The following is a 23,027-nucleotide window of genomic DNA, read 5'->3' as shown; positions in this document are numbered from 1 at the left end:
ATTTTAGTCAGAGCGCTGCCAACCTAATTAGATCATACCTGAATGGACGGTTTCAGACTGTTGTTCACAATAATACTTTGTCTTCATTCAGTGCAATTGAATCAGGAGTTCCACAAGGTTCAGTGTTGGGCCCATTACTCTTTTCTCTATTTATAAATGATTTGCCATCATCTCTGGAGTTTTGTGCCATTCACATGTTTGCCGATGATGTCCAAATTTATTTAGGTGTCGCCAGAAATTTCAATATAGAGGATATGGCCCGTAAAATCAATCATGATCTAGAAAAGGTTCTTCGATGGTCTAAAAGCAATCTACTCTTGGTTAACCCTTCTAAAACCAAAGCGATGTTTATTAGTAAACACAAAAATCCACCTACTCCACCTAAATTGATTTTTGATGGTCAGATTGTAAAGTATTTCAATAAATTGGAAAATCTCGGTGTAATATTCACCTCAAATTTGACTTGGGATTCGTATATAAATTCTCAATGTGGCAGAATTTACGGCACTTTGAAGCGTCTGAATATGGTAGCAAGGCACCTGGACACAACTACGAAAATAAAATTGTTCAAGTCACTGATTCTTCCATATTTCACATATGGACAATTTATGTACACAAATGTCTCATCCGCTTCACTTAACAGGTTAAGAGTTGGATTAAACTCATGTGTCAGATATGTGTACAATCTAAATAGGTATTCTAGTGTGTCACGTTACCACGAATCGCTCATAGGATGTCGATTTGATAAATTCTATTGCTATAGAACGTGCATTTACATTCACAAAATTATTAAATCTAGGAAACCACATTACTTATTTACCAAACTCCAGTTTATGAGTAATACTAGAACAATGAATTTGGTGGTGCCGATACATTCATCCGCCTACTATGGACAATCAATGTTTGTGAGAGGCATTGTTTACTGGAATAGTTTATCTACACCTTTAAAATCAACTGAAAATGTCGTTAGCTTCCGAAAGGGTTTACTTGGGGAGCTTGATCGCATGCAATGAAATAATAAAATAAATTGTAAAATGTAACGTAAAATCGATTCAGAAACTTGTAGTTATATACAGATATAAAATTAAACTTCCTCCATTGTGAAACAATTAAAAAAGGAAGATTCCTTAAGTTACACGAATTATAAATAAATAAATAAATAAATAAATAAATAAATAATAGACTTTTGTTGTTTTATTAACAATTTTTTACATAACGGTGGCTTAAGTTCAATTATAATCAAATGAAATGGGAACGTATAGGGCAGCCAAACCATTAGTTAACCCGTAACTAGCCCGCTCATCTCATAATAATATTGATCAAATCGGTTGTGTAGCTACTGAGATAATGAAGTTTCGTGATTTTCACATTTCGGTACTTTACAGACGAAGTTACAGTCCGATTACAGTAAGATTCAATAGGGTGTTACGAGGCAGCTAGACTTATTAGTTGACACTAATTTTGTAGAAATCGGGTCAGCCATCACTGAGAAACATGAGTGAGATTAAGTAGTCTTTGAAACACGTTTCTTGTTATAACTTTTGAACCACAAGTTCAATCTTTATGAAATTCAAAAGTTAAGGGTATTCAGGCAGCCCGTTCATTTGAAATCAATTTTGTTCAAATCGGTTGTGTAGTTTTTGAGATAATGATGTTTCATGATTTTTACATTTTGAACCATAACCTCTTAACTAAAAATCTGATTACAATGAAATTTAATAGGGTCTTATGGGACAACGAGACCTTTCATTTGCAATTATTTCATGAAAATCGGTTCAGCCATCTCTGAGAAGAGTGAGTGAGAATAAAAATCTGCACATACACACACATACATACAGAAAATGCTCAGCTCGTCGAGCTGAGTCGATTGATATATGCCATTCGGCCCTTTGGAGCACTTTTATACTTCCGGTTTTGCAAGTGATTGCTATACCTTTCTAGGAGAAAGGCAAACTAGCTTGGAAAAGCTATCTAAGCATCGCCACAAGAGAGAACGCAGCCAAATATCGACGAGCTCTAAATGAGTTGACCACGATTCTGAGGAGCAAGAAACGCCAGCAGAAAGCAGGAGTTTGTTAAGAAATGGAGCAACTGTTTCGGGCCAATGACACGCGCAAGTTTTACGAGAAGGTACCAATCCCGTAAGGGCTACACACTGAGTCCAACATAAATGTACGGTCACCAGGTGGAAGCAATTTTTCGATGAGCAACTCAACAGCAAAGTAACGGAAGGAGGTTGAAGGAACGTTAACCTTGGAGTGCCGACAAACGATAACAATGTCTCACCTCCAGATATCCTGGAGATCAAACAGGAAATTGGGTCACTGAGCAGAATTTTATAAACACTGTAAAAAAGGCACTTCATTGTGTAGTTTCTAGGATTTGGGAGGACGACAGACTACCGAGGAATGGAATTCAGCAAGTACCGTGGCAAAACGTTGATCAACGCCGCCTACAAAATCTTCTACCAGATTCTGCTCCGCTGTCTTTCTGCTCTAGTAAGATGATTTGCAGGGCAGTACCGAGCACGTGCTGCTACAGATCAAATCTTTTTTCTCCGGCAGATCCTTCAGGAATGCCGGGAATACAACGTGCCCCCCTTAATTACGTCACGTTTTTATACCCTCCCTCTCCCTTCTTTGGGGATAATTGATTGAAATCGAGAAATTTGTTAGGAATGTATTTTTTCTTAATAAGAACGATTTTACTGAAAGAAAACTAAACTAAAAAACTAAAAACTAAAAGGAAAAGAAGATTATAGAAGATAACTAGAAAAGGCGTTTAGTTCTTAGTCCAAGGATGCTGCTGATGGAGTCGCATATCGACGACATAGAAAGCCGAGACATTAACTGCAGCATCATTGCTGATTTTTGAAAGACCATCAATATTAAGTTCCTCTTCTTCAATCAATTCGCAACCCAAATCTTCTCCACATGTTACAATAGCCAAGCATTTTTATATACGTTTTGTCATAATTATAGTATTGATTGGATTAAGAGACACTAAAAATTAAAGAAATTACGCTGGCATTCATAAACGAACATTTACGGTTACACAGAATTAACGAACATTATGCTTTTTTAACGAGAAAAAAAATTGTCATTTACACTAAGGTCGCTTTGTACGCGGGGATACGTTCCTAATTTGTATGGGCCCGCGTAAAAAACGACTTTTTTGAGTTGCAAATATAACAAAGAAAACCGTCCTAAAACGTTCAAATCTCGTTTGAGTATGATAGTGGCCAATCTAGACTTCCAAATTGCAATATTTTAAATTTTGAGTATTTACACCAAATTTGCTGCAAGAGGTACTTATTTGCACGCCGGAATATACGTAAGCACACCTGGAGTAGGGTGTCTCAAAAAAATCGATATTGGAAAAGTCAAGTCATGTAAATTTTCGTCTTGAATCCGGCTTAGCAGTATAAGTTTCAGTTCTTGATCAAAAAAATTTTTATGTGTGTTTTGAAGAGTTTTATCTAAAAATTATGAAAAAAACTCACTTTTTTGTGATGTTCAATGGGCTCTGTGAGTCAAATAATTGAATGCGATGCTGAACCATGCAAAATATTCAAAAACTACCCAACAAAAATATAAAAATATATGAAAAAATGTAGGAATCGAACGAATTTGAAAAAAGTGCAAAAGGGTGGATTTGTAGCTTGAAAAAAACATTTTTTCATAGATCACGTTTGGGCAACCTGAAAACGATTTTTCAGAAAGTCAAAATGTTCTACAAAAATGCTTTAAATAACATTATCTTTCAATTTAGGGCTGAGCACCTTGACTTTTTCAACATCGATTTTTTTCGGGACAGGAGGCACCCGAATCGAGAGGCCTGCTCTTAGATGACCATGTTCTGATTGATGGTTGGCACTTTTCAGACGTTACAGACGTGAGGTCGTTTAGAGGAGCAAACGTTGAGTCGGATCATTATCTCGTGGTTCAGGACGACAAGGACGACAAGGAGCATACAGTTGAACATTCAGCGGCTATCAACTGGAGAAGTGGCTACAGAGTACCTGCAGAAGGTTGATGAGCGGATCGAGGATCAAGTTGGAGGTAACCTGAATGAACAGTGGAGGCATATCCACAGTACAATCAGCACCACAGCGGGAGAAGTGTTGGGTACATCTGCGATAGCCACTCCTATGAGTGATTTGACACTGAGTGCCAGCGAGCGACGGATGAAGAGAACCGCGCCAAAGTTCACATGTTAACCACGGCTGGAATTCATCAGAGCGTAGGAAGGTACCGGGAAACTAGAGCTGCTGAAAATGGACTCCATCGCCGGAAGAAACGACAGCATTGGAAGCGGATTCTTGCGGAGGCGGAAGGTGGCTATTCTAGGCACGATGCGAGAAGCTTCTACAAGAAGATTAATAGAATCAGGAACCGGATCGTGTCAGCCCCTGTCATGTGCAACGATAGGGATGGAAACCTGATTACCGATAGAAAGGAGGTGGCCAGGCGTTGGAAGGAACACTTCAGTATGCTGTTGAATGGTGAAGAAAACAGCGTAGTCGAAAGGAGCAGGGTGGTGATTAAGATTCAAACTCGATAACGGACAGCTGTATTGTACTTTACACTGGATCATGCTGAGAGTGTGGTCCGACGAAGAATTACTCTCGGACTGGTTGGATGGTCTCATATGTCCGATCTACAAGCAAGGTCACCGCCTGGACTCAACACCGTTTACAAAATTCTCTTCCGTATTCTGTTTCATAGACTGAGGCCGTTGCAGGAGACCTTTGTTGGCAAATAGCAATGTGGTTTTCGAGTGGGACGCTCCACTAATTTTTGAAAATTCAACTTGCAGACTCACCATCTGTTCATAGATGCTATGGCAGCGTACGATACAGTTAAAAAAATTAGGTTTGGCGAATTATGCTCGAACATGGTTTCCAAACAAAACTAATTAGGCTGATAGGTGCCGGTGAGATATCGGACTCCTTCGTGACGTTAGATGGTTTGAAGCAGGGAGACGGGCTGTCAAGCTTATTGTTCAACATTGCATTGGAGGGTGCTATACGGAGGGATGGTATGCAAAGAAGCGGCACCATCATTACGAAGTCTCGGGCCTCTCAGGAGAGAAGCTGCAAGAATAGGATTCATCATAACCTCTGCCAAAACGAAATACATGGTGGCTGGTAGGGAGCGTGGTAGTCCGACGGATGTTGGTGCTGAGGTGTTGTTAGACGGGGAAACTTGTGAAGTAGTCGACAAATTTATTTACGTAACGCAAACCCGTACTAGACTTACAATCTACGAAACACTAATTCTTCCCGTGGCCCTCTTAGGCCATGAAGAGTGGACGTTAAAAGAGGCCCATCGGCGACCTCTAGGTGTTTCTGAGCGTGGGATTTTGCGTTCAATCCTCGTCGGCAAACTAGAAAATGAACCATGAAGTGATCAAGCATACGAATAGGCGGATAAAACACGGCAGATTGCAGGGGGCTGGACATGTAACTAGAATGCCGAAGGAACGATTAGCGAAAACTGTATTTAGCAAGAACACCGATAGAGACCTTTGACTTCGGGGTAAACCTCGCACTCGTTGGATGTCTGCTGTCGACGAGGATGCCCGCGAAATAGGTGTTAGGGGAGATTGGAGGATAGCAGCCCAAGACCGAGTGACATGGCGACGTATTATGGATTCGGTATTGGATCGATAATCAATCTGTCGCCGTGAAAGTAAAGTAAGTAAGGTTAAATGACCTGGGACTAGGACTAATGGGATAAAAATCGCATACCAGTTCCACTCTGATCTATTTTAATTGTTAGTAATTTACCTTGTATGAAACAAAAGTATCAAAAACATTAAAATCCATTAATATGAGAAGGAAACATATCAATATTTCAAGCGGATCGTATTTTATTAAATTGAACATTTCAGCTCTTCAATCGCTGTTTTCTCCGTTCGATGAATTCAAAGATGGAACTGATATGCGTTCCACGACAGAGTAGGACTCAAAAGTTTCGTCGAAAATAAGTCCACATGCAAAATTTGAGCTCAATCGCTCTTCGGTAACACTTTTTTGGTCGAAGAAAAAAAAGCCAAATGTTTTGAAAAGCATGAAACGTTTGGTTCTCATAGGACGTCGATTTTTGGCCGAGCTGCAGGCCACCACGGGTCGGCGCTTGGCGACCGTCGAGGCCATGCACGCGCTGTGTGACCACCGATGGGTGTGCGATAACATCGATTAGTCCCGGACCGGCAGCGGGAGCTTGCCTAGGGAGTGGTGGGGTTTCGGGCATTGGGCAGTCGATTCCCCGTAAAAGCCACGGCCACCCGTAAGCAGCTTTGACGGAGCGAGTAGTGCCGCTCCCATCACCCAAATGCACTAACCTGCCTATTGGGACTGATACCAGTAAGGTTCCAGTTATGGTGTACTGGTCGCTGTGTTTTTAGGTTTTTGAGAGGGAATACGATTTCATACCACGACGTTGGGCTGGCAGTAAAGTCGTGTGACAACGGCTTGAAACGGCGAGGTGGCATACGGCTGCAGGGGTCTCCGTCCCGTAAATCCTGGCAGGCCTTCCAGTACGTTCCGCGGTCATTGCCTGATGGGAATCAGGCAGGAGTGGGATCAGATGCCCTTTCCTGACTTACGCCGGTCGGGAGGCGTCATAGTTGCTCATGAGGGGCTATGGCGACCTTCACTAGCCATGACCTCACTGCTCCGGCATAGGCCACCATGGGACCATATAGGCGACCACTCCACCATGACCAAGGATAGCGGCTGGAAGGGGGACCCTTTTAACCAAAATGTTTTCTTATAAAATCGACGAAGAGGCGAAGGTAGTGGATGGGGCGGACGGGTTAGTAAACCCGTTCGCCAGGCGGGGCATCGCCCGGTCTCCACCGAGACTGGCCGATGCTGGTAAAGACGGCGCACAGGTTGGTACACCTTTTGCGACACCGACAGGGGAATTTCGAGTTGGGGCAGAGGTGGGCACGCCTAAGCCAGCACCAACCGGAACGGCGAAGACTGGTGGCAAGGTGGAAACACCTAAAACCGCCAAGGAGCGGGAACAGATATCTGGGGCTATGCTACTCTCTGCGGTAGAAAGCCACATGAACAAGTTCCCGAGCGTGGAGGCGGTGTCCGTACAACATGATGAAATACTCAAGTTCACGGACGAACGTAGCAACATATCAAAAGACTTGAAACAATGTCTTCTGTTGTTACGTATGAACGTTTGCAGTGCGAAGTCTGAGCTTTCACAAGCCCTTAAACGGGCTAACGATGCCGAAATCAAGGCACTCGCGCTAGAGGCGAGGCTCAACCAGCCTAAAAAAGGGAGTGCTGCAGCTGTGTCTTAATACACATAAACAGCTGCAGCATCGTTTGCCGAAGTCTGTTCAACTGAACCGACTGGCAAACGTGCGAGGGGCTCTCCGGGGGAAACGGCCCCCAGGACGCAACGAAGGCGGTTGTTCGGTGACAGCCAGGAAGCTGGCTCGTCGGTCCAACCGAGCAAAGAACCGGCAAACGGCGAACCGGCAAACGGCGAAGCCACGGATTGGACCACCGTGGTGTATGAGAAGCGGCAGAAGCGGGAACGACGCGCGAAGCGCGGCGACCGCAATAAGAAGCCGCAAGGGGTGAGTAGGCGGAGCAAGGGTGACGCGCTTATTTTCAAGACCGATGCGTCTAAGTACGCCGAAGTCTTTAAGGCCATGCGAGGCGAACCCAAGCTCAAAGACCTCGGCACGGACGTCAGGTCAATTCGTCGGTCACGCACCGGCGAGATGATCCTCGAACTCCGCAAAGAGGCGAAGGGCAAGGGATGTGCCTATAAAAAGACGGCCCAGGAAGTGCTAGGCGAGGAGGTTCAAATCCGAGCCCTCACTCCTGAAGTGACTCTCCAGCTTAAAAACCTGGACGAGATCACCGAAGGGTGCGACATAGCACAAGCCTTCGAACGAGAGTGTGGAGTGGTAGTGACCGCAGAGGCAGTTCGTCTCCGCAGGGGCCCGGCTGGCACCCAGGTTGCTACCATAAAGCTTCCACTAGCGGAGGGTAACAAGGCCCTGAAGAAGGCCACGTTGAAGGTGGGTTGGTCGGTCTGCCCTCTGGGCACCTTCCAACAGCCGGACGTTTGCTTCAGGTGCTTTGAGCGGGGGCATAAATCCTGGTCGTGCAAAGGGCCCGACAGGTCCAATTTATGCCGCCGCTGCGGTGGCGCAGGCCACAAGGCACGGGACTGTGGTGCACCTCCCAAGTGTCTATATGCACCGGTAAACGAGACGCCAAACACGCCATGGGAGGCCCCAAGTGTCCGGCTGCACGGCCGGCTACTAAGCCGCAGTCCTGAGGGTGATACAGTTAAACCTGAACCACTGCTATGCGGCGCAGCAGTTGCTACACCAAGCGGCTGCTGAGTCGTTGTCGGACGTGGCCATCGTCTCGGACCCATACCGCATCCCAACCGGAAACGGTAACTGGGTATCGGACAAGTCTGGGAAGACGGCCATTTGCACGACAGGTAGGTCCCCGGTTCAGGAGATTGTGTCGACCTCCAGAGAGGGGTACGTTATAGCCAAAGTGGATGGAGTATTCTACTGCAGTTGCTATGCTCCGCCAAGTTGGTCTACCGAAAAGTTCGCGAAGATGGTCGATCAAGCAACCGTGGAACTGACCGTTGGTGGTGGCCGTTGGTGGTTGCGGGTGACTTCAACGCTTGGGCTGTCGAGTGGGGAAGTCGCTGTACAAACCAGAGGGGCCAGGTCTTGTTGGAAGCTTTGGCAAAGCTCAACTTAGACTTGGCTAACGTTGGTACAGAATGCACCTACAGTAGAAACGGTGCCGAATCGATTATCGATGTGACGTTCTGCAGCCCGGGACTGATCACGAACTGGAGGGTAGACGACAGCTACACGAATAGCGATCACCAATCGATCCGCTATGAGGTAGGCGTGCGGAAGCAAGCAGCGAGTAGGGCCAATATTCCATCCTTCTACGGCTGGAAAACATTGCATTTCGATGCAGATGTTTTTGGGCAGGCAATTAGATGGAAGCACGAAGGGGGTGAACTGCTCCCGGATGTGGACCATCTAAATTCGATGCTGTCATGGGCGTGCGACGCCACGATGCCTAGGTCTCGTCCGCCTAGAGAGGGTAGGCCACCGACATACTGGTGGAGCGATACGATAGCAGGCCTGCGCAATGCATGCCTCCGTGTAAGACGGAGGATGCAACGCGCACGTTCCGACGAGCAAAAACGGGACGACGGGACACGGACAGGATCGTTATGAGCAAGACGAGAGGTGCGCTAGCCCCGGCCGAACAATCACCAGCGATGCTAGAAACGATCATTCAGGGCCTCTTCCCAAGCCACGAACCAAGTCCCTGGCCTCCGGCTGACGAGTCACCACCTACCGTGAGTGACGGCAGCCGTGCAGAGGCTGACGATGCGGTAAGGGTGACGGAAGATGAATTGATCGAGATCGCAAACTCCCTGAAGGTAGGCAAGGCTTCGGGACCAGACGGAATCCCGAACTTGGCCATCAAAGAAGCCCCCGGGTTGTTCAGGGCGGTCATGCAGAAATGCCTTGACGACTGCCTCTTCCCGGACGTGTGGAAGCGCCAGAGGCTGGTGCTGTTGCCGAAGGTTGGGAAACCACCAGGTGACCCATCGGCATACAGACCAATCTGCCTGCTGGACACGGCGGGCAAGGTGCTTGAGAGGGTAATCCTCAATAGACTGGTGAAATATACAGAAAGTGAGAACGGTCTATCAAGCAACCAGTTCAGTTTTCGAAAAGGTAGGTCCACGGTGGATGCAATTCTCTCCGTCACCAGAACGGCTGAGGTTGCAATCCAACGCAAGAGAAGGGGCATTCGTTACTGCGCGATCGTCACGCTTGACGTGAAGAACGCGTTTAACAGTGCCAGCTGGGACTCCATAGCCTTAGCGCTACAGAGTCTTAGAGTGCCGACGCCGCTGTACAAGATTCTGGGCAACTACTTTCAGAATCGAGTGCTAGTGTATAACACAAACGAGGGTCAGAAGAGCGTTCCGGTTACCGCAGGTGTACCGCAAGGTTCCATCCTGGGTCCGGTACTGTGGAACGCTATGTATGACGGCGTGTTAAAACTAACACTCCCTCCAGGGGTGGTGATCGTGGGCTTCGCCGATGACATAACTCTTGAGGTCTATGGCGAGTCTATTAGAGAGGTAGAGTTAAAGGCCGCGCTATCAATACGCGTAGTGGAAGACTGGATGCACTCCAGGAAACTGGAGCTAGCGCACCATAAGACTGAAGTTATTGTTGTAATTAACAGAAAGTCTGAGCAGGAGGCATCGATTAGTGCCGGTACATGCACTATCGCCTCAAAACGCTCGTTGAAGCTTCTGGGGGTTATGATCGACGACAAGCTCACGTTCGGGAGCCACGTCGATTATACCTGCAAGAAAGCTTCCATGGCTGTGGCAGCGCTATCTCGCATGATGGCAAACAGCTCGGCGGTTCGTAGCAGCAGGCGCAAAGTCCTTGCTAGCGTGACCACGTCCATACTCAGGTATGGAGGACCAGTGTGGTCCAAGGTATTGAGTACCTCGTGCCATCGCGGCAAACTCGGTAGTACGTACAGGCTAATGTGCCTAAGGGTCGCGTGCGCATACCGAACAGTGTCGTACGAGGCGGTTTGCGTCCTGGCTGGCATGATGCCCATCAGCATCATCGTCAAAGAGGATGTAGAGTGCTTCGACCAACGCGACACGAGGGGTATACGCAACACCATACGGTCATCTTCAATGGCCAGGTGGCAGCGGGAGTGGTCCAACACTACGAAAGGTAGATGGACACACCGACTCATTCCAGAGCTAGCAGGCTGGATTAATAGGCGCCATGGGGAAGTAACCTTCCATCTGACACAGATCCTGTCAGGCCATGGCTGCTTTAGGCAGTACCTGCATAGGTTCGGGTACGCCGAGTCCCCTATGTGCCCCGCTTGTACGGGTGCGGAAGAAAGCGCAGAGCATGTGTTCTTCACATGTCCGCGCTTCGAGCGGGTACGGTACGAAATGCTGGCAATAAGTGGGATGGACAGCGGGGGCCTAGTGTGGTTGGTAACGTCTCCGCCAACCACGCTCGACGCCTGGGTTCGAATCCCACCGCCGACATAAGTGTCGATGGTTGTGAGGTGGCGTGATCCACTCACAACCAACCCAACTGGTCTAGATTCAATCCTAGCCGACACCGGGAGATTTTCTGAGGCGAAAAATCTCTGAGATCACGCCTTCCATCGCATAAGGAAGTAAAGCCGTTGGCGCCGGTCCGTTAATAAACGGGTCGTGAGTTAGGGTCCTGGGTGTGGAGTCGCCTCCCTGGGCGTCGGTGATTGGCCACAACAGTGGCGGAAATAGACCGACGGAAAATAAGCGAGAATAAAAAAAAAAGTGGGATGGACACCACGCCAGAGAATATAGTGCGTAGGATGTGCGAGAATAGGGAAATCTGGGATGCGGTCATCACGGCAGCATCACAGATCGTTAGTATTTTGCAGGGCACCAATCGACGGGAAACCATCGACGTGCCCCAGTTAGTTAACGGTTAACTAACTGGCCTGTATAGGCTGCTCTGCTACCCATAGAGGTAAGTGCGAAAAGCACGACGGGCCCTCTCCCTGAAGTAATGCCTAACGGCGGTCCCGGGGAGACCAAGGGCTTTAGCTGTTCAGCTTAGGTTGCTCAGCATGGGTAAAAGCAGGACGACGATTTAAAATTTAAAAAATATAGCGGTTCTGCAATTTCACATGAACAAGCATTAGACTCTTCTAACTATGCTAAAGAATGGACAGTACAAATCATATTGATATTGCATGTATAATTGCCTTGAGGAAGTTCGCGAAAATGCTATGGAGATAAATATTGTGAAATATTTGTTTCTAGATTTTTTGGGCTCAGGAAAAAGGCTAGAAATTGATATTTGTAGCGTAAAGGCAATAAATTCTAGATTGCAGAACAAACTTAGATTCCAATCGGCGTGTAATCGTCTAAAGTAAACAGGCTGGAATTAAACGACCACAATCATTGATAGCTGACCTGATTTACGAACGACAGTATAGCGAAAAAATGCTGACAAACCATTCGGAAAGAAAGTGAAGCAAAAAAAAAGAGAATGCCGTAATATTTATCTACTTAGCTAGCAGCCGGCCATCGGTTGACAATGCAGCTATGAGACCGTGGAAAATTGTTCGCCTGACGTAACAGGACCAATAATCCTATTACGTGTTTTTGGTCAACCCCTGCTGGAATTACGCAAGGTTTGTCGCTTTGACCTTAGCTCTGCCGGTGGTGATGACGTTAATAAATTTATGTTTGATTGTGGAATACACACTTCGTACGAAACTATGGAATAATTTCATCTTGTACTTGTATTCACACTTTGTTACGTATCCTATCAAGTTTGGAATGTCCAACTAGGTGCAAACTAGTTCCCCTAACACGCAACAATTTTAATCCTGTTAGGTGCGAACACACGATCCATTTTCCCGCGGTTTTGTAATTTACACGACACACGAACCGCTAAGCACGCGTCCCCATTCTATTCACATTACGATGGAGCCTCACTTACCTTAACTCTAAACATTCTCCTTAAAAGCTAGAGGCACTTATTCTTGGTGGGGAGGGGCCGGTGCTAGTTGTCATCATCGCAGCCTCCCATTAGCCTCTCCGCTCGATCCTTGCCGGGTTCGTCTATTTTAGGCGTCCAGAAGAAGATGTAGTACGCGGAGAGGGACAGCGCCGCAAAAGACACCGTAAACAGATAGATAAGCACCACCAGCACACGGATGATCGTCGGAGAATCTTTTTTGGTCGTAGCGGCGGCAGCAGCACTTTCCGCGTTTTCTGCGTCCCGCGCGTACAGCGGCTGATTAGGAGCGTTACCCGAACTGTTGCCCTCTTCCATGTTTTGTTCTGTTCCGGTCGGTTGTCACTGTGCAACTGTGCGAACCCAGCAGGCGCGATGTTGGTCTATACTTACTTTGTTCGCGCGTTCGCTAGTCGGCTGGTGTGAACGCGTAACAGGATTTGGCAAATAAAACACACCGCGTAACAGGGCAGAAAGGTAGGCATAACTGTTGTTTTTTTTTTCTCGTTTCGTTATGGTGCGAAAAAAAGGACAATTTTCGCACGGAGTCACTTCCCTGTGGTCACCACACCAGTTTGGTAATACCTGCCAGAGTGACTTAGCGATGGGCGATTTGCGATCTTCACGGGCTGGGTTGATTGATTGACGTGTTTGTTTGTTGTGAAAGGGGATTTCGTTACTAAGGTATCCGTTTATTATCGATAAAGCGGCGCGCGCGATTGAAACAAATTATGGCAAGCCTACTTGGTTTCAACTTGGCGGATATCCACTTCCAGAGGGGATTTGTTTTAAAACGGGACACGTAATAATTGCAGTAACTAAAAGTAAAGCTCTTTGCTGCGTTTTTTTTCTATTGCGATCCTGTCTCAAACTGTCGATTGCACCCTCTTCACCACAGAATTATCGGGATTTCCAACGCTTTGCTAATTTTTAAAGCCAGTCCTGCTGGAGGCGATTCCATGACATTTCGATTTTTTTTTTCACAAGCTCTGCAGAAACGAAACGAAGAGTTAGAAAAATCATTTTTTGATAATTCATATCTGTTTCAAAGTTAACTTACCAAATTCACAAAGTTTCACCTAACTCTGAGGTGGCAGTGGCAACAAGAGAAGAAAACCGTCATTTTTCTAACTAGCCTGCTTAGATTTCGAATTATAAAAAACACACACATCAGCTAAGGATTGTAATAAGTTTTATTGGACAAAACGTATTTTCTCGCATACAGTATTACAGCAGTGGTGCGAAAAGTGTTCAATTGAAACATTAATGCAACTTTTTTACAACAAAAAGGAGCAGTAATGGTTTGTGATGCCGTACGGCGTTCAGTTAAAAACCGACCTATTGCAGCACCTGCGAATGTATTATCTGACTCTTTCTTTCTTTCTCTCGTTCTCTTACAAGCAATAAAAAAAAACCTGATAGCTTTTTAAGTTACCAACTAGTTACATATTTCACCTGGCGATAAATGGCGAATCCAGAACGCAATGCTGATCTGTTGTGAATAGTGTGGTCTGATATATTGTGAGCATATCATCCTACACAGTAGATAAATTGAGAGGGGGGATAGTTTTAAAAGGGGACACGTGTGCTTAGAACACATTTCGCAGCTCAACGTCGAAAACGAGTGTACTGTTCGGTGGAATGACCGGTGGGCTTCCCCGTGTTCCGTAGGCTAGCTGATGAGGCACCGTCAGTCGTCGTTTTCCTCCAACCTTCATTCCGGCCACTCCCAGATCCCATCCTTTGATGACTTCGCCGCGACCAAGAGCGAACTTGAAGCCGGCGCCCTTCGTAGTCGAGTCGAATACTTTGTTGTTCTTCTTGAGGCGACCCTCGTAGTACACGGCAACCTTCTTGCCGGGTTTGGCTTCCGCTCCCGAACCAACCGCAATGTCCTCCACCGTCAATCCACCCTGCAGTGTGCGAGTTTTCGGTTGTCCTTCCTTTTGCTTTTCGTCTTTCTTCAGTTCCTTGGAGGAGGCTTTGCCGTTCTGTTCGACACCGTTTTGCTTCGATGGTTTCTTCTCCAACTTGGCAACCTTGGCTGCTGGTTGCTCTTCTTCCGAATCGTCCTCATCGGAATCGTTTTCGTCGTCATCATCCTCATCGTCGTCATCACTGTCCTCCTGGCCGGCCTTGCCGTCACTGGCTTTACTGTCGTCCATCTCCTCATCGTCCTCGGAGTCGTCCGAGTCATCTTCGTCGGACTCGTCATCATCCTCGTCGCTATCCTCCTCCTCATCTCCACCCTTCTTCTTTTTCTTTTGAGCTCCCTTGGGCAGCTCGAACGTTTCGTCCATTTCATCCTCATCCTCATCATCAGCACCCTGTTTGACTACCACCTCGTGTTTAATCACCTTTTCGGCAACTTTCTTTGCAACGCGTTCCTACGAAAAATGTCGACATTAAACTTTACACGTTTTCTCACAAATCAAAACCTTACCTTTCCACCCTTTCCTTTCTGTGCTGGAACTTCCTCCAGTTCCTGTTCAGCTTCGACCTCTTCTTCTTCCGCGTCTTCATCGCTGTCCATGAAATCCGCCTCGCTAGGCACCAGATAACCCGTTAGATGGACAATTCCTTCGCCCTTGGTGCTTAAACTAATCTGGTCACCCTCGTCGAAGTTCAGATCCAACGAAACCTGCGGGGTTTTCTTGCCCAGAGTGCACAGCAAGTAGGTATTTTCCTCCGAGGTTAACATAACCTGCACATCACCATCGCCGGCTTTGCTCAGGTCCAGTGCGGCCTGCGACAGATGGAACGCTTTCACCACCGTCTGGGTGTACTTTTTGTTCGCCTTTAGGATTAATCCTGCCAAAGAAAAGCATGGCACAAATTAGTTAAAATAATTTTACACACCCGCATGTTGTGGAAACGCGAAAGCCATCTTGTATATGCATGCTTGCTGCGGATGCTCGACCTCGACGCCGGAAGAAACACATTTTTTCTCGTACTTACCCCAAAACATTTCGACGGTTAAACTAACTCAAAATTAACAAACGAAAACAGGAAGAAGGAAACACTAGCTGATGGTTTCAGTAGGTAAATTTCAGTCACTTTTTCTAGCTGGAAAGTGCTAGTTAAATGCGTTTCAGCTACAACTTTTTCGCGTGTGCAGACTGTGAGTGGAACAGTTCGTGTCGTTCGGTAGCGAGGCAACGAAGAGAATTAAATGATGGAGACGGAGATCAACCAGATCAGCAGAGAGCGCTGTGGAGAAGAAAATTCCAGCACAAAATGCATCGCGAACAGTGCTGCCATATTGCAGACTTTTTTTCAATTTGTTGAAATTGGTAGAATTTTGATGGTTTTAAGTTTAGTTTTTATTATATGTCAGCAAAGTAGGGGGACTGCACATTTATGATAAGATAATTAATCTCAATATTGTACTTTCAGAGTTTAAATATTAGTCTTACACAGTAAAAAATCAAAGACTAATAAATAAAAATTTATTCTAGAGGTAAACAACATAGGCGCAGACAGACGTCCAAGCAAGAACAACATTGATCAAATTTCCGTGTAAATTTTCAAAGTAAATTGCGTTATAAATCACTTGTACATTAACGCCGCCTGGTGACCTTATCGCTACAATACATTTTTTTTCACTGGTGCACGAGGCTGGCGGTACTGGTAGCGCTATCTGGTTACGGATTGCTACTACAAAAATCTTTACACAAGTTTGGAACTCAGCTTGGACGTCTGTCTGCGACATAGGTTTAAAAAAAATCTGAGTAATATGAACTGCCAGGCGCCAGCTGAGGTAGGTTTTATCTGATAGTGAAAAAAATCAAATGTTAAACAGATTAAAACTAAAGAGATAAATCGATAATAAATTTTGTTGGCAACAATAACCCCTAGGCCAGAGAGCAGTCAATGTGCATCGAAAAATTATGTGCATCGTGAGAGTGAGAGTGACCCCCGGCGGGAAACGAGTTTCGTTCAAAAACATTCGTCAAGTTGTAAGTTTCCAACACTTTTTCAAGATTTTGACATTCTCAGCAGTGTTGCTTGGTTTGTTGAAGCGAAAGAGATTAGTTATACCGTAAATAATCATACTTTTGAAAATTGTTCGCGAACCGCAATTTATTACTGTGTTTGAAACTAACTTGATCTCTTTCTGGTTATCAGAAGCGTTTTCAACGGATTTCAAATCAATTTGGAAGCATTTTCCGTGTTGAAACTTTTAGATGTTTTCAGATGTTACAAAAGATATTCGGGTTATTCGCGTTAAAAGAGATTTTTTCGAAGGCAGTTAGCACCTAAACTGAGAGAAAAACACTTAGGAATTCCATAAGTTACAACTTATGAACCTGTATAATGTTGATTTCATTAAACACTTATGCATTACATATCAAGCTTATAAATTTCATAAGTATGTTTTAAGATTTTCATATAAACGTCATGTGCATCCCATACGCGTAACTTATGATTTTCATAAACGTTAACATTGTTAAAATTCTATATGCATATCTTATGGAATCTGCAAAATGGCAGACCAGCATTACAGTGAATAAATAATTATGCAGAAACTGGGTTGAAAATTAGAGCAAAAATGTAAGTACCTCTCTACTAATCCTACTATTACATCATGTCATCTATGTTTATTCTAGCAATTATTAATTCTTGTGATCGTTGAAGAGGACAACACTGACGACATTCGGCAAGAAGAACCAACGGCGAATTTGCTTCCCGAATTTCAAAACCTCAAAGTGTTACCTGACATAATCTTACATTAACTTGTACTCTTAATTATATATTTGCGAGTAAAGAATCATTGAGAATTAGAATGAAAGAAGTTGTTTTTTTCTAACAAAACATGTTTACATAGGGTATAATAAGTTTCATGGTAGCCACTATAAAATTCATATTGAAAGGCTATGATTTTGATATGTCTGTTCTTATAACATGCATAAATACGACCAATAAATTTTATAAGTATGAATTACAAAAACCGTTAGTGATCGTGAAAAAAATTTCGAGAAAAAAATCATAAGGGGTTCTTATGGAACTCAATAGTTACTTTTTCTGAGTGACGTGAACTCTCATATGCAATAGGGTGTTTTAGGGGTATGTATATTATTCTTTCTTTTGATAAGAAATGTCAGAAATATACATATTCCACTGACTTTTTTTTTATTTAAACAGTACTGCCGGTACCCGCATAACTGTCCCATACTGATTTTGGTCACTTTTGAATTATCACTGAGAATCGACTTAATTGTTATCATATTTTCTGGAAAAAAATTAAAATTGATACTTTTGTATAGAAAAACATGTAAAAAATACCAAGTTGTTTTGTCCCATATTGAAAGTACCCGCATTACAGTCCCACTGCATAGTGGTACAAACTGCAAACATATAATTTTGTTCCAGATTAGTGTATATCGGATTATTTTAGGCATATAGAAGTATGTCATTTAATTATCTAGACTAATGTTGTATTTCTGTAGTACAATCTACGTTGCTAATGATACTCCCGGTTGCTGGTTGAATATATATGTGATGGGACAAAATATGCGAGTACTTTTGAAATGTACCCGCATATTTTGTCCCATTTTGTCTTTTTTTCAAGTTATATAACGATTAACTTGTGGTGCCATGAAACTGTTATGGTCATTAGTTCTGGATGTAATTGCTGGAAATCCAAAAATTCACGGATAATATTAAATCGCCGTTTTCTCAACATGTTGTTTTTCATTATGGGACAGTTATCCGGATACCGACAGAGTAGAACTATTGAAAAAAATCGATTTCGAATTTTAACAACTGGAAGTGTTTTTAAGACAAACCCTGCCGCTAAGAAATCATGACACAGTGCACAATGGTCCAATAAGGCAAAAAGTGCCTTTTACCTTCATCTTAGATTAAAAGTGTCTTCGAAACAATTGTTGGTATGAATGACCCGCATAATCTCGAATTGCGAAAAGTATGAAAAGTTTACTATACTAAACATAAAAAAATTAACTTTTTTGTGTTAAGAGGTAGAAGAATAGTTTGTTCAGCAAAGTTGTAGAAGATTCAAAAATATGAACCTTTGTTGAACAAATGAAAATCCTACCTTCTTTCGGTACAAAGTTATTAAATATATTACATGGAACTTACTTGAAAGTTAGTTCTCTGTACTTAACTTTTGTTAGTTGCATTTTACACGAAAGTATTGTTCAGAGGAATTGTTAGGGCACACAAAACACCAGTGGTGGGCACCATTCCGCTAATTCGCTAATTCGCTAATTAGCGACGCTAAATTTCAGTTAGCGTTTTAGCGATTTCGCTAATTTTTGAGCTGGTTAGCGAAACTGTTAGCGTCGCTAAAATTTTGGCCTTCGAAACGCTAATCGCTAATTCGCTAAATTTTGTAGAAAAGCGACAGTAGAAATATTTCGAAAAACTGTGAATTGCTGATGGCGTACGTAAATTGCTTCGAAAGATGAACATACTTTACTGCGAAAGTTACTTTTGTCAGTTTTTTTTACCCTAGAATGCACAGTGGTCGGAAAAGGCAATTTGACGAACTTAATTCATTTGTGCTTAAACGGTTGATGTTAGCCAAAGACAATGTTCAAAAGAATTGTTCACAAAAATATAACGGAAATGTTGATAAGAAAATTTTTTTATCATGGCCTACTATCATAAAAATCAAAAATCTAACTTTTGATACAGCGAATATACATGAATAGATTCTTTAGCAAAGTTGTAGAACTTTTCAAAATATGAAACTTTGCGGAAGATATCAAATTTCTATGACGTCTATTTACTGAAATACAAAGTATTTTCGCTGTCAACCCCCTCAAATTTAGTTTTTCTAGCATAACTTTTTAAATATTGTTTTTTCAAGAACATAATGTTCTAGACAAATATGACCAACATAAAAACACAGGTTTCTTTTGAAAACAGCATGTTGCTACAATCGTTTTATACTGGGTTAGAGCGTTTTTTCATTTAATTATTTCCCAGATTTAATGCGTATAGGGGAGAAAGAGGCGAACCGGTGCACATCATCAAATACTCTTTTTAAAGCTTGTACCTTGTACTATAAGCTAGTTAAACTTTGAAACTTGACAATTCATAAATGAATGAGTAGAGTGATGTTTTAGGTATGTATGTTTTTGGGGTTTTCTATACAAAAAAGCACTAACTACCTGATTAATGAACGATGATTTGTGAATTTATGAAACAGATAACTCGCAATGCTTTCAAAATTAGTCTTTTAGACTTTTGCGCTTCTTCAGATAATTGGCCTGATGGAATATTGAAATAGTTAATAATGTCCGCACCGTGAAATAATACTTAATGGCAAGTAAAGCCAAGGATATATGGACATCAACAAACGAGCAGTTTCCAACAATAGTGTTTGAACTTTGATGCGGTAATTTCCCGGCCAGATAAAATGATCTGTAGTATTGTAGCGCAACGTTGAATTGCATGCAGATCATTTGCTGGTTTCCATATATCCTTGGTTACTTACCAGCTACAGTCCATATGTTATAATACATAACTGGAATGGTCAGTGGATTAAGACTGTATTTTACTATTGAAATTGGGCTAGTGGGCGCGAGAGCACCATTCCAATCAAAAGGAAGACAGCGGCACTTCGATCCCGCGGATATTGGATGCACCTATCAACAACTAAATAAACCTAAGAAGTGTTCTCACTAATTTTGAAAGTATTGCGAGTTATCTGTTTCATAAATTCACAAATCATCGTTCATTATATAGGGAGTTTGTGCATTTTTGTATAGAAAACCCCAAAAACATACATTCTTAAAACACCCCTCTACTCATTCATTTATGAATTGTCAGGTATCAAAGTTTAACTAGCTTATAGTACAAGGTCTAAGCTCTAAAAAAAAATATTTGATGATGTGCACCGGTTCGCCTCTTTCTCCCCTATACGCATTTAAATCTGGGAAATAATTTCATAAAAAACGCTCTAACTCAGTATAGAACGATTGTAGCAACAATCGCAACATTGCTGTTTTCGAAAGAAACCTGTGTTTTTATGTTGGTCATATTTGTCTAGAACATTATGTTATTGAAAAAACAATATTTAAAAAGTTATGCTAGAAAAACTAAATTTGAGGGGGTTGACAGCGAAAATACTTTGTATTTCAGTAAATAGACGTCATAGAAATTTGATATCTTCTGCAAAGTTTCAAAATTTGTAAAGTTCTACAACTTTGCTAAAGAAACTATTCATGTATCTTCGCTGTATCAAAAGTTAGATTTTTTATTTTTATGATAGTAGGCCATGATAAAAAAATTTCTTATCAAGATTTCCGTTATATTTTTGTGAACAATTCTTTTGAACATTGTCTTTGGCTAACATCAACCGTTTAAGCACAAATGAATTAAGTTCGTCAAATTGCATTTTCCGACCACTGTGGAATGGAGTTCCGGCTATCGTACAAACCACAGGAGCATTTTGAAGAACAAGCACAAGGTCTAGATTGAATTTTCGCCACACCAAGAACTTTGATAAATTGCAATGCGCTTGAAATTATGACAACTTTGGTTCTACTTTTTCGATTCAGATAATAATTGAATTTTTATGAAAACATTCCTAGAAGTATCTATTTTCAATGCAAGCTAAATAACTTTTGTTATTCTTGTAAGTAATTGTTCTCGTTTGTTTAACCAAAACAGATCAAAGTGGTCCAAATCTTACAAAACACAAGCAATAAATATAGCGATATGACTATTTACAAATTAAAAAGTTAGCGATTAGCGATTAGCGAAAGTTCCGCTAATGTGGGTTTAGCGTTTAGCGTTTAGCGATTATCGAGCTAAATTTTCCGGTTAGCGACTTAGCGATTAGCGTCGCTAAATTTTCGGTTAGCGGTGCCCACCACTGCAAAACACACATTTTTGCTAAAGGTCGCATATCTCCAGGACTTTTCCTTACAAAGGTATATCATATTTTAGCTTATTTTTTCGATAACTTCAAGAACGTATAGGTTGAAAAGGGGCAAGTGGAATCATGATGTCAATACTTTTCCTTGAAGTTAAGCAGAAATACTATAAACTCTTTTAGGTTCCATTTGTCCCAATCCACCCATATTAGAGTACGGCGAGCATTCAAATTAAAACCCCCTATTGCACAAATTCTGTAGTATGCACAAAATCCACAAAATATGACTTACGAAGACTTTAAAAGTTTAAGGCTGACGCGACGCTACCACATACATAAGACATACGTAACACTCAGGAAGAAATCTTCCAAGAAAGTTGGTACAAAATGAACTACTTGAATGGTACCACACTCAGAATAAAATCACTATTTAAGTTGTTTTTGAAGGCAGTGTACCTGCGCAGCCATGCATTTGTCTCGTTCCTACTCGAAAATGCTGCATTGATTTTGTAAATAACTTTTTGACAGTTCCTTATGGGATTTTCTCTGAGGCTCGTTAAAGTCGAGAAAAAGCAAATTCATTTTGTTCAATATTTGTCGAGCAGTTGGACAGGAACCAGAACAAAACGCCAGTGTTACGTATGTCGTATGTATGTGACGCTACCCCTTATAGCATAGTCATAGGCATAGAGGGGCAAGACAGTGAGTAAATTTGAATTTTTCCGAGTTTTTCTGAGAAAACCTGAAAAATAAAGAGCCAATCTGCGTTACTCCCGTGTCTCTGAAAATCCCTCCTTAAACTTTTTCCCACCGCAAATATACACATGAATGTTGCTGCGGTGGGACCGTTCATATATATTTCTTGCTCTCAAGGTAATCTAAGATGTGAATCATCTGAAAATTTCGGAGTAATACTGAGTAAATTAGAGTTACTCCCAAGCAAAAGAGCAACTCAGATTAAAGTGAGTAAATTTGAGTTTTTTCAAGTTTTTCTGAAAAAAACTGAAAATGAAAGCAGGGTGGCGACTCAATTTCCAAAAATGAATTCCTTGATTTTCCATGTTGTTTAAAATTTTTTCCCTGACTGTTCAAATTTATTTTAAACTGATTTAAGTTACGACTATTATAGGTTTTTCCACCTAAATCTCAAAAGTTAAAACTAAAAAGGATCAAACTGGTTCCTGCTAAAATTCCCACCAGTAATTGAAACAGTTTAGCTTCGCTTTTGCTAACTTGAATCTTGAACAAAAATATTTTTTTGCTGAGAAACACGTCCAGTTTTTTTTTTCTTCATCTAATAAACACGTCCAGTTTGATAAGATTGAAAATGAAAATTACACTGGTCGACAAATGTGAAAAAAAGTTGTTCTTAAATTCAAATAGGTACCCTAGAAATATTATAGCTTCTAAACCTGTTCATTTTGGTGCCCCTGGTAAATGCAGAAGTGCGTCAAAAGACCGCAGTGCAATAGGGTGTTTTAGGGGTATGTATATTATTTTTTCTTTTGATAAGAAATTTCAAAAGAAATACATAATCTTCTGACTTTTTCTTAATTTAAACAGCAAAACTATTGAA

The 23,027-nt window shown here is 42.5% G+C and overlaps 2 protein-coding genes across 3 annotated transcripts in view; both read right to left on the bottom strand.

The window, feature by feature from the left end:
• LOC129717760 (uncharacterized) overlaps positions 1-12,726 on the bottom strand; it is a 48,244-nt gene extending 35,518 nt beyond the window's left edge. The window contains exon 1 of one of the 2 annotated variants that reach the window (XM_055667903.1): positions 12,586-12,726. The gene's annotated coding sequence lies outside the window, so the exon portion shown is untranslated. The remainder of the gene's footprint in view (positions 1-12,585) is intronic. The other variant, XM_055667912.1, reaches the window with a different exon arrangement.
• A 1,052-nt stretch (positions 12,727-13,778) lies between these two features.
• On the bottom strand, positions 13,779-15,774 carry LOC129717678 (39 kDa FK506-binding nuclear protein). The gene is made up of 3 exons (XM_055667761.1): positions 15,562-15,774; positions 15,047-15,414; positions 13,779-14,990 (listed from the first exon to the last, which is right to left on the bottom strand). The coding sequence occupies exons 1-3, from the start codon at positions 15,569-15,571 to the stop codon at positions 14,193-14,195; spliced, it is 1,176 nt and encodes a 391-aa protein (XP_055523736.1). The 5' UTR covers positions 15,572-15,774; the 3' UTR covers positions 13,779-14,192.
• Positions 15,775-23,027: the final 7,253 nt, after the last annotated feature.

The sequence above is a fragment of the Wyeomyia smithii genome, chromosome 1 (genome assembly GCF_029784165.1).
Source record: "Wyeomyia smithii strain HCP4-BCI-WySm-NY-G18 chromosome 1, ASM2978416v1, whole genome shotgun sequence".
Classification (NCBI taxonomy): domain Eukaryota; kingdom Metazoa; phylum Arthropoda; class Insecta; order Diptera; family Culicidae; genus Wyeomyia; species Wyeomyia smithii.
Note: the sequence above shows the minus strand (reverse complement) of the source record. Positions and strands in the feature narration are given on the sequence as shown.